Genomic DNA, 12,382 nt, shown 5'->3' on the forward strand with positions numbered 1-12,382 from the left:
AAATGTTATTAATGAAATAAGGTATATGTATATCTTAGAAGAGACTGATTAGTAGATATCTATATAATAGCCATTGTACCAGTTGAAATAACACGGCTTTTTCGGGAGCATAGTATATGCCTTTAAAATTGATGCGTGAAGTTATTTAATAGATAGTTACATACATAATTTAACTGGTTGTATTTATCAGTCTTTGATACAATGTTTCTATATCGTCTGGTAATGGTACTTATAAGATACTCTGATTTTGTTCTTTTTACGTTATTGGTAAGAAATCTATATTTTCAAACCCCATGAGAAAGGGAGGTGAAAATGCATTAAATCAGCAGATATGAATGTAAATCGAAGTAAATGTCTGCTTATTTGAAGTATAATGAAGTATAATTATTTGAAGTATAATGTATTTCCCTCGGTTTTTATTCAGAGACTCAATACACTATAGGCAAAAATGAAAACAACCAGATGTCTCTCTAAACTAAAACACACATCCTTCATCGGCAAATCTGGAATCAACTGCTGCCCTGGTTTGCCCGTGAGGACTACTTGATAGGTTTTGAAGACAGTTCAGTGGTTGGTATACACCGGGGTATATATTTCCTTGGTTACTCTGACTTTCGGTTAAATCTCTGTCAATTGAATGATATCCCTGAGGTAAGGTATCCAACTTTGGCGCCATCGCGTAGCTGTTGTACACACTATAGTAGTTTTCATTACTGTCTTCTAAATCATATTTTGTCTGTTTGTGGTTGTCTTTGAAGGCAAGATTATACAAGATCTCTGGATCGCAGATGAACTTGTAGACATACCGCTCCCCTAGTGATCAAAAACTAATTATTATTATCCAATATACATCTGTAAGAAAGTCATCATTTAAAACACGTATACCCACCAAATACAGCCATGTTAAAAAACGGAAACATATTCTACGAATAAATAATATTATAAAACATACAAAACAAGTTATGGATGCTCAGACGTGGTATATTGAATGTGTTTTTACAGTAATGTAGGAAGTTTAAAGTTTGCAGAGATTACTTTAAAAAGGCAAAGTAAGACGAGTGTACTCCAGAAGAGTATATTGTATTCCTTTTTAAAACCTCAGAGAAAATAAAACAAATGTGAAATAATTATTTTTAATCTATGTCTCTAGAAGCTTAATTTCACGTGCTGTGTTTGAAAAAAGAATAAATAATACCAGAAGAGGTATATTTGATATTAAACATCCTAAAATAAATTGTATACTTAAGTTGTTATATATTCAAATATACAATCAGATTAGATAATTTCTTTTGCGACACACTGTGCTACTATATCAAAAATAAAAATCAAAACAACGTTTTGTTTGGCACAATGAAAGATAAAATGTTTATAATTTTTTTTCAGCCGACTAGCTTCGATAGGGCTCTGATGATGTTAACTGTGTTAATGAAACTTGTCAGCTGGAAACTTTTAAATAAATATTTTATCTTTCATCATGCCTAAAAATATTATTTTTGTTTTTCACTCTTAACCAAGTTAGGATTGGTGCACATTTTATAAGCACCATTAGTTTCCCATTTATAAATCACTTTCACAAGTTTTGCTAGTTGCAAAATGTTTAGTGCATAGATGTATCGTATCATATGAAGGAATCATAGCTGGTATAAATAAAAACTGGGAAACGAGTATGGCATTTCGACATTAATACAGTCTCTACTTTGACCAGTGAGTGGAGGAGAACATTCTTCAGTAAATGTGTAGGGTTCAGGAGCTTCTTGTTGACCAGTCTATAAATCCTGTGGCTACTTACACACGGTACTCCAACAATATCCTTGCAGAATGACACAAGACATTCTCCTACATCAGGATAAAATCGGATCCAATTGCATTCCCGAAAGTTCGTACAACTAGGTCCAATAGCGCGTTAACGAACCGTCGATAAGTAAATCCACCCCTCAGAAGCACAATAAGGTCTGTAAGTTGATTCACGTTGATGCTTCCCTACACCAAAGCAAAACCGTCAACGACGTTTCGTAAAGCATATCGTTCATCTCCTCACACAAACCCATCGATCATCAATAAAGACACAAAACCTTGCTTCGTTTTGATGTTGTATAGGCGCACAGTAGTGTTGCTGTTAGTTCTCGTGATCTCGAAAATAGTCCAAACGAGCTGTATGGTGAAATGTAGGGCTGTAGCAGGTTTTACTTTCTTAATTTGCTTAGTCAGAAACATTCGCCCGCAACCAAAGTGTAATATTGTCACAGAGTTATATAAGAATAATAAGAAACATTGAAGCGATCATTTAAAAACACGAAAGGATAAAATTTGAAGAAGAAATGGGAGTATTGTTTGACCAAAATTGGTAATACGTGAAGATTACAGCCGTGCATTCTCATAAAAGTGGATGCTTGTTGGTTTGCATTTAATTAAGCATAAAGCTACACAATGGGCTATATGTGCTCTATCCATCACGGGTATCGAAAACCGGTTTCTGGCGTTGTAAGTTTGCAGATATATCGCTGTGCCACTGGGGGGCAAAAGTAGATGTAAAATGAATAAAACATTTGAAATAGTTTTATATATATTTATATATACATCTATTATTTCAGATAAAAATGAAGACATATCCTAGGAAAATTAACCTTACTATCATGTAAATCCAAAGAAAAATAATGAAACACAGATTATAATTTAAATATATATAATGTTGTTTAGCCTAAAGCTGCACAATAGGCTCTTTGCATGGATCGACCTCAAACTGTAGCGTTATAACTTTGGTTGCTTATTTCGTTGTTAAGCATAAAGCTATAAAATAGGCTCTTTGTGCTACCAGTTTGGCAACCAATTTTGATTTCATTCCTTTAAGTCGCTTGCTCAATCCTTTTTTTTTGGCCGCACCTTTTTTTCACATCTAAGGTGTTTTTGATTAGATTAATGTTACAGCTATAGAGCATAGTTTAAAGTAGTAGGCGGAGGGCATTAAGGGTGATCCTGTCTTAAGGTAGTTTTTAATATTTCTCGCATTACAAGTTGTCTAGTTAAATATACTCTTCCTAGATATAATTAAATATAAGAAAGAATTAGGGGAATTCGACAAAAAAGTGCATTCTGTTTACAGTTCTGTAAATATAAGAGAGATGCGATCATAAATTCAGATAAAATAGCAAAATTTAATAAAGAATACAGAAAAATCGAGGAATAACTTGTTTTTTTATCATTTTATTATTACGTAAAGCAACGAGGATAACAGAACAAGCAAATGTTTACTTTTTTATGTTCTTCTGTATTAATAGAAATAAATTCTAATAACAATTGTAAAACTACTCAAGAGATTGAATATCTGTTCTAATTTTCTATGATTTTAAGAAAAATTTTCAGAGTTTATTTCTTATAATTTATTCTAGTTTTCTGTGAGCGGAGTCAAGGTATTTATTTCACTTAATCAATTCCATCCACAATTGAGTTCCGATTGAGCATAAAGAAAACCAATAATTCTATCCAATCTTAAATAATTCTTAATAAGATTACCTAAGTATAACTTAACGAAGAGTTTATGCAAGATCCACATCAATAAAAATAATGATTGCTCATAACAAAATACTTTGTATCATTCCGTGAATTCAAAGTGGGATGGTGTCAACTCTAACAAACACTTTTCCTTATATCCCTCTGTGGATTCAAATAAGGATGAAAAAATATCAAAGGTATGGTTTATTTTAGTATATTATTTTCTAAAATTATTTTAAATAATAATGTTTATCACACAGAATTGAGTTTATTGTTATATCCAAGTAAGAAAGAAGGCAATTTAAAGGTAATTTATTTTAATCATTACTTCTGAAAAGGAATTATTATTTGAAACACCCCAGAAGGACATTTTTATTACAATAAACAGCAAAAAAAGGAGTAATTGTTCAAGAAACAACTTTATCCTTTTGAAAAATCCAAGAAAAATTTCAAATAGTACTAGGTGACCTTTTGTATTTTTCCATAAGACTGAGAGGGGGTAACACTAATAGTGTTTATTTAATCAAAATATTTTAAACAGATAATTAATCTTAGGTACTTCAGAAATATCAAACGAGGAGTTATTGTTTTATTAGAATATTCTAATAATGCAAGGAAGAAGGAAAAAAATACTTCAATACTCTATTCTGTGATATTATATTAAAATAATAACAATTGAAACTCATAATCACACAACAAATCTAAGTAAAAATAGCTAACTTTTCTATAAATACTGATAAGAATAAGAAAAGTTTAGGAATATATATATATATATGTATGTGTGTGTATATATACTGTTTAAATACAACATAGAATTGGTACAATACAAGGAAAATAGCCTATGATCTAAAATAAGAATGTGTTCACTTCGGAGCAGAGTGCAATTTATTCCATGGATCTACAAATTCAAATAGAAACACAAGAATTTGTAAAAAATAAATCTTATTCCACAATTTTGTAAATCCACGTGATAAGAATACAATATTCTGACGAATTTGATGTATCCTCTTATTCTTAAAATTGTTAGTTCGACTAAAGAACTTTTAAGGAATAGTTTATGCCAGACAATCCCTTTGTAAATTTTAAAATGACTTGACACTCAAGAAGGAGGAATTAATTAAATATATTTTTCTGCAAGAACACGCACAACTCCTGAACATATATTGTATGTTAAAATTTTATTGCACCACAAAGAAACAAACGCAACAGAAAGAAAGATAAATGAGGATAAGTGAGGAATAATTTTATTTTAACTATTTTATGATAGAATGCGTAAAGTATTCGTAAATTAGCATATTTTATTATAGCTATAAATTCATTTAGGAACAACGATAGCTAGAGAATAAGTTATTTATTTCATTTGAAGTTCCAAGTAATCTAAAAGAAACTGAATATAAAGCATATTTTATAAATACAAATAAAACAAAGAATAACGCTATAATTTTTGGAGATCATTTTTCTAAGTGGAATAGGAGTAGGGTTAGTAATAATTCATTTTATCTTATTGTCTTTTAATTTTTTCTACCAATGAAAATAAGATGGCAAAAACATAATCGTCTGATAGCATTAATATTTTCTGTTATTTCTATTAATGTTTATATTTTACCGAAAAGAGAAGAAATCAGAGGTCAACTTCTTTCTAATCTTTTTATGCTTAAAATTAAATCAGAAAAACCAAAAAAGTTTATTTCTGATTAATCTTTAGCTTTAACTAACTATAGGGACAATTAGAAGAGTGGTTTATTTTTATTCTATAATTACTTACAGAGTAATTTATAATTGGCCTAACACTGTCGGAAGCTGAAGGGTACGCGGAGGATGGTCCCCTGGTAGGACAGTGGTAGATTTAAGGACTTACAATGCTAAAATTCGAGATCCGATTTCCCGCGGTGGACACAACAGATAGTCCAATGTGGCGTTGCTCTAAAAACCAAACAAACGTGCAGGATGATATGTTTGACGACCAAAAGGTTGATCAATAATGTTAAATGTAGTAAGTACCTATGCTCTTGGTATTATGCCTCTGTCAGGGTGATTGCTAGCAGATAAAACAGCTGTTATAACCCTGTTTCGTAGAATTTTACTAAACAAAAATTTAGCTCAGTACACTCTACAAGTGTAAACTTTGACATTCTCGACACATGTCCTTCTGCTATGAGTACTGAGGCGTTCAGCTATTTTTTTTTTCAACTTGAACAACCATTTGTCGTAGACATTTCATCTTTTGATATCATCATACGTGTATCCTCCAATCTTTGCAAAACTCCAACAGTGTTGGTATGAATTATGAATCACCCTGTATCTGTGAGTGAATACAGTAACAAAAGGGCAAGAAGAATGAAAAGAGTTTGAGACTGAGTATATTTTATTCTCATCCTTTCTAAGTTCAGGAAAAGACGCCCAATTTGAAATAGAATCTAAATTATGTTATTGTTATTCAAACAGAATTATTAAAGAATACAGTTTGTTACATTCTATTTTTCTATTACCCAAAGAAAAAATAGGTTAACTTAGTCAGTATCAAATTTCATATTATCTTTTAAAATCATGGTAAAACAAGAAACACATCAATAAAAAAATTGTATAATATTCCATCTGATTATAAATCTAATTTAAGTTTCGAAAACCTCAAGCAATCTGCTCATTTTGTTCTATTCTTACATAATTCTAAGAAGGAATGGAAATAACATGTTCTAGCTTTCTGTAAAACAAAAAGTAACGAAGAAGCACAGTTTGAATAATAGGCCACTGTTTGTTAGTGTATTTGCTATAATTTCATAATAAATGAATTAAAACGCTTACAAGAGACTGTTTTACTTTATCATTTAGGATCTGTAAGTAGAGTTGTAAGAAACCTTTCTTGTCTTTTTCTATGCCATTAATAGCTGAATGATTGAAATAATAAAACGTTTATTGCTTTCAATAAAGCTAAATACAACAAGTAAGAGGAATTTTTACCATCTATAACAATATAAATCTGTTATTTTTTATGCAAATCAGGTATTACATGATCCATCATGTGATAGGACATTTGGTGAGGGGCCTTGCATCTCTACGGTTAATGAAGTATGACTACCACGAACAGCAAGGTTAGCCTGGCACTGATGTTGCATTCTTAAACTCAAAGTACTGATATCCTTGACTACTCCCTTCAAAAGCTGTGTAAAAAGTATTTATAGTGTCTAAAGTCATTTGACGGAATGTGACGAGTTTCCCAAGAGCACATCATGCATGCTTGGTGGAACAGAAGTCTAGAAAGTATGTACACTAACCCATTTGGTCAACCCCTCTTCAAAAAAAAAAAAAAAGTCGCCTAGTTTAGTACAGTGGGAGCAGACATGTTCATCCATTAGATAGAAGTCAGGCCAATTGGGCTACTACACAGCAGCATTAAAGGTCGTAGGATGTGGTCCATATAAGGTATGCCATTAATGGTATTTTCAACCTTATATGACACAACTGGTTTAATACCCACATAAGAGAGAGAATCTTAAGGTTCAGGTACAACCAACACTAGTTTAAAATACTGAACAAACAGAGTTAAGTCAATCACTAGCATCTGTCGTCTATTATGCGGCTATTCTTAATCGAATAGTGAGATTTTATATGGTGTATTCGGTGGCATATAACAGTTCGAACCATGAACGTTCTGATCCTTAATCTGCATACATATCTCTAGATCATGCCCAGCTCATTAATGGTAATATTCTGAAGGACGTATATGTCGAGATGTCCACCAAGGATTATCACTGTCCAAGGAGTTCTTGTGCCAACACCCAAGCATATTTGCGAAAATTGATGCAATTATAGATCAGTATAAATACTACAATATATTAGTTCATCATGTTATACCTTTTGGAAAGAAGCTTATTAAGCAGAATTTCGTATTTTAAGAAGATAGTGATCTCAAAAACACTTGAAAGTAACGTCAAGCTTACGTGACAAAGAAAGAAAGCTCAGGTGATCTATGGAATGGACACCACAAAGTTCAGACCTTAACTTTATAGAGCAAAACGTTGATTTGCTGGACTCTGTGTTTGACAAAAGTACGAACTGTACTACTAAAGAAAGCCTGTAGACAAAACTTCAAAAAAAAATAGAATTCAGTTACACCAGAAACTTTGATATAAGACATAATGCCACAAAGATACCAAGTTGTTACTGATGTTAAAGATGTCCATACTAAACATCAGCATTAAAGAGCTACGAAACGTTGCTATCAAACGTTTCAGTCTTAGTAACAGTTTAAAACAATGTTCCAATTTTCAAACTAAAAATCTGATAGTCAATTTTGCAGCACAAACCTCAAACATCTCTGAGTACTATATAAATACGTATTGATTAGCGTGTTGGGCTACGGATCTTAAGGTCCGGGGTTCGAGATGCGATATCCTACTGGACACGATCCGTATTTTCAGCTCTGATTGCGTTATAATTGTAACATTAAATCTCACTTTTGTGTTGAAAGTAGTCACATATATACGGTAGGTGCTGCTACCTAGTTGTCCTCCGTCTCTTCAGCTGATCTAAATTAGGGATGGTTATTCCAAAGCTTTAGGAGTTTCTGACCTGATCGTTTAGCCTGTAAATCGCATAAAGTGTCATTACGGTTGAAATAATTATTAACAAATACCAATATTGTGTTAATGTTTATCTTTGATCGTGTATAGTTTGCATTAAGTCATAGTCGGTAAAGATTAATTTGTGACTAAGGTTCTGTGGTTCGCGTCCCGTTACCAAACAAAAAAAAGTCACGTTTCGCACTTTGGGACCGTGGATGCGGTATAAAGGTGACTGTCATATCCCACTGTCCGGTCTGTCGATAGTAGCACAAGAGTTGGCTATGGATGGTGCTGCTTAGCTGTCTTCTATATTGTCTATCAGTTCAAAATTATGGACGGCTAACACAAATAGCCCTCAAATAGCTCTGTGCAGTATACAACAAAAATAAACATATTACACACATATGTGTTCCCTTATATCCAATGCAGTTTGATTTGAATTTTGCGCAAACCTACACAAGAGCCATCTGCGTTAGCCATTCATAATTTAGCAGTGAAAGACTAGAGGGAATGCGGCTAGTCATCACTACCCATCGACAATTCTTGCGCTACTCTTTTACCAACGATTAGTGAGAGTGACCGTCACATTTTAAAGCTCCCACGGCTGAAAGGGCGAGCATGATTGGCGGGATGGGGATTTGAACCCGCGACCTTCAGATTGCGAGTCAAGCGCCCTAACCACCTGGCCATCCAATACAGATACAGTAGTGTTCGTGAGCCTTAAATGCTTTAAGCTGATTAGTCTTACCTGTCACTTTTTGCATGATCCCTTTCTCGTAGTAATACCGTAAGGATCGACTCAATTTGTCATAGTTCATAGCTGGTCTATTCTTCTGTAGGCCCCAACGTCTCGCTACCTAAAACCAATAATGAATATGTCAGTGTTTAAAATAAAAGACTTTTAAAATCGATATTTTTGTCTAATTCCTTAAGAAAGCCGTATTGTATGTAATACAAATATAGATAGAGTCAACTTAAAGATGTTTATATATAATACAATTTTCCCTTAAAATGATAACTACAATCAGAATCAAAAACTGTTTGTTTGAAGAAATTTTATAACTAGTGAAAAAAAAAAGTTTTATCTAAATTTAAACAGTAAGTTTAGATAAAAGATGAAATATCGAATCTTTTCAAGGTATAAAAAGCAACAATTTGCAATACTCTACTTAGTAACCTATCATATTTTGCCTTGTGTCCAACTCAATGTCCGCTAGTTTCTTAATGTTATTTGATGAGCTTCCAGATCAATGTCGGTGTGAAAAAAAGTCTGGATATGGCGCACGAAATGTAGCTATTTTGGAAGAGTTTCTAGCAATCGCCCACCAACAGATTTGAATCTAAACTGCTGATGTAACGTTCATATTTTGTTAGGTAATATACTGAATTAATTTGATATTTTTCGAGTGAAATATTAAGTCATATAATGTCGAATAAGAAACCCCGTTCGCGGTTTATGTGCCGTCCTTTTTTAAAGATTTACTGTGATGAGATTAAATAATAATCAAGATAATTTTTGTTCTATCTTACATGCTAGAAGATGCGTTTGTTCAAGTTTTCAGAACAAATATAGTGTGAAGTAGAGGGAGTAAATATTAATAGTAAAGTCTGGGGTACAAATACGATTAAAATTAAGTAGTTAGCTATAAGTTTGAAAATACTTTTTTATTTGTTCAGCACAAATATACACAGAAAATATCTATGCTCTTCCCACCGCTGATATCGAAACCCACTTGTTAGTGTTATAAGCCCTCTGACTTACCGCTGAGGTACGGGAGGATCAAGATTGAAAGCAATCTCATTCGTTAAAATAATAACATATGTTTTAAAATTAGGCTTAACAATTAAACTCTGCGTAATGAAAAACGTACTGCAAGAATAATTTACTCTTCATAATCATGATTATCATTTGATTCAGAATTCGTTTTACACAACTGACTTACGTACAAATAAAAATTAGCAATATGCAAAAAAAGTATTACTAAAACTTAACACAAAGTATAAATTCTGTGGTAAAAATTGTGACATATACTCTTTAAATTGGTACTCTCCATACTAGGACACTCATTTGTTTTGTTTTCTTCGTATTAAAGAGAAATTCCTTTAAAGATACATTTAATAATATTTTCCTCTCAATTATGTTTATGCACATATCCTAAAAATAAATAAGTGTTCTAGCGTCCATTGAAATGCCCAAAGAATAAAAAAGGATTTTGTACAAATTTAAAGCTTTAGAAAGTTCATTTTGACTTAAAACATTTTTTTTCCACCTGTAACAAAGCTTTGAAGTAATAGTTTCTATTTCTTTCTCTTAGGTGAGAGTAAATAGCTAATGTAGGGAATTTTCCAATGGATCCAAATATTTCCAGAAGCTGATTTGCATATGAAATACAGGATCAAAGAATATGTAGGATGCTGATTCAACACATCTGATTTAAAAATTTACATATAAGGACAAAAGCAGCAGGGACTTTGAGATCAAAATAAGAAATATATAAAGACCTCTGTTGTGTTAGATGAAATATGTATCTGGTTATTTAATGTTGTATGAACATAAAGACATAGTGAAAAGCTGTAAGAACATGATGCAAAATATGTATAAATATAGGGAGAATGGGCGAAAACCCAAAGTTAAATTTTAATATGATTATTAAAAAATACAAAGAAAAAAAAACATGTTTCGGGCGTAGATTGCTTTTGCTGGCGGAGCATGTGTAATATAATATCAGTCCTAAGACTGTATACTGTAAATAGTTTGTGTTGAAAAGAACTCTTACATATTCTAACGACAAATTTTTGGCAGCATAAAACAGTACTTACGATATGCCAAAGAATGTCATAATGTAGTTCTGATACATTCCGTTCCATTACGACTTTATGTTGACAGTGGTTATCAAGTGATTTGCTTATTTGCATTAACAAAATGTATTAATATAATGTACTCAAACCTATGTATTTGTACTAAAGTGGATCTTTTTCAGGTCCTGTGAAAGTTTCAGTGCGCTATCACTCACAGGACCGGACGAAAATTCATGTTAATAAGTCGAAATGTTGTCGTAATTTGCTGACTGCCTGTATATAAAAATTATTTATCAAGGGGTCATTACCTGTAAATCACGTCTTTTAAACAGGTCGCGATTTTTAAGTGTCAAAAGCTCTCCAATCTTCATTGTTCTGTTAAAGTTTTCTAAATATTTGCAATAGTCCCGCCATATAGTTTTATTCACCGGATACACTATTAAAGGTTGATTTTGAGAACGGAAGTAACTTGATACTTTTAGGATTGTTCGTCTGTCGTCTGTTTGTTGAATTTGGCACAAAGCTATTTCAGGGCTATTTGCGTTAGCCGTTCTTAATTTTAAAGTGATAGACTTTAGGGAAGGAAACTAATTAACACTACAAATCGCTAACTCTTGGGCTACTCTTTATTTATGAATAAAGGGATTGAGCGTCACGTTATACTGCCCTCATGGTTGAAAGGGCAAACATGTTCGTTGATGGGATTCGAACCCACGAATCGAAGATTGTGAGTCAAGTCCCTTAAATAGAGTTAAATGTGTTCCAGTAACAACTATTCAACACGGTTATGTAGGTCAAATTAATGTCAGTCACTAAATTATGTTGTTAAGAATAAACCGTCTTTGTTTATCAGACAAAATACCGACCGATTTTCAGTTTTGTAGACTTCGTGCCTAAACTAAGATATAATTAACAATTTACTTTACAATCGAAATAAAATCTTCAGTTAAGTATGAGAATGTGAGATCAACACCTCTTATAACACTTTGATGATATTCTCTAATGAAAAAATTTCTTACAAAATGTGTAAACCTATGAAGAAAAGTACAGAAACCTAATTTTTTATGCACAAATAAATTTAGAAATAAAACTTTTTTGTCAAAACTGGCATAATTAATAATCGTGTAATACGTTATTCAATTTTAGATGCATTGTTTTTCTCCTATACAGTATTTTCTATAATTTTTAAACTACCTTTAGATGAAGAATATGTAATAGTTCTTTAAAATAGAGCAGACTCGAATCCAATTTAATTCTTTTAGCTGCAGGAGTCGTACTTAGACTAGGTTAACAGTAATTCTAATTGTATTTGGGACGAACCAGCAGTACAAATGATATGACATCTAGAAATGTTAGAGAATTTACAGATATCGTTAAGCATAAGAAAAATAATTACAATATCTTGGATAAGAGTGAAAGGTTGACAATTCAGAATGTATCATGAACCACTATAGTGATTCATAATAAGGTTCGCCTAGGTTTGTTTTTGAATTTCGCGCAAAGCTACACGAGGGCTATCTGCGTTAGCCGTC

The 12,382-nt window shown here is 32.3% G+C and overlaps 1 protein-coding gene across 1 annotated transcript in view; it reads right to left on the bottom strand.

The window, feature by feature from the left end:
- Positions 1-414: 414 nt before the first annotated feature.
- The window catches only part of LOC106466950, a 77,246-nt gene continuing 65,278 nt past the window's right edge, over positions 415-12,382 (bottom strand). The window contains exons 8-9 of the mRNA XM_022395045.1: positions 8,800-8,908; positions 415-813 (exon numbers count right to left, since the gene is read on the bottom strand). Coding sequence (XP_022250753.1) covers positions 476-813; positions 8,800-8,908 — 447 coding nt within the window. The 3' untranslated portion in view covers positions 415-475. The remainder of the gene's footprint in view (positions 814-8,799; positions 8,909-12,382) is intronic.

This window comes from Limulus polyphemus, unplaced genomic scaffold (assembly GCF_000517525.1).
Source record: "Limulus polyphemus unplaced genomic scaffold, Limulus_polyphemus-2.1.2 Scaffold2436, whole genome shotgun sequence".
Classification (NCBI taxonomy): Eukaryota; Metazoa; Arthropoda; class Merostomata; order Xiphosura; family Limulidae; genus Limulus; species Limulus polyphemus.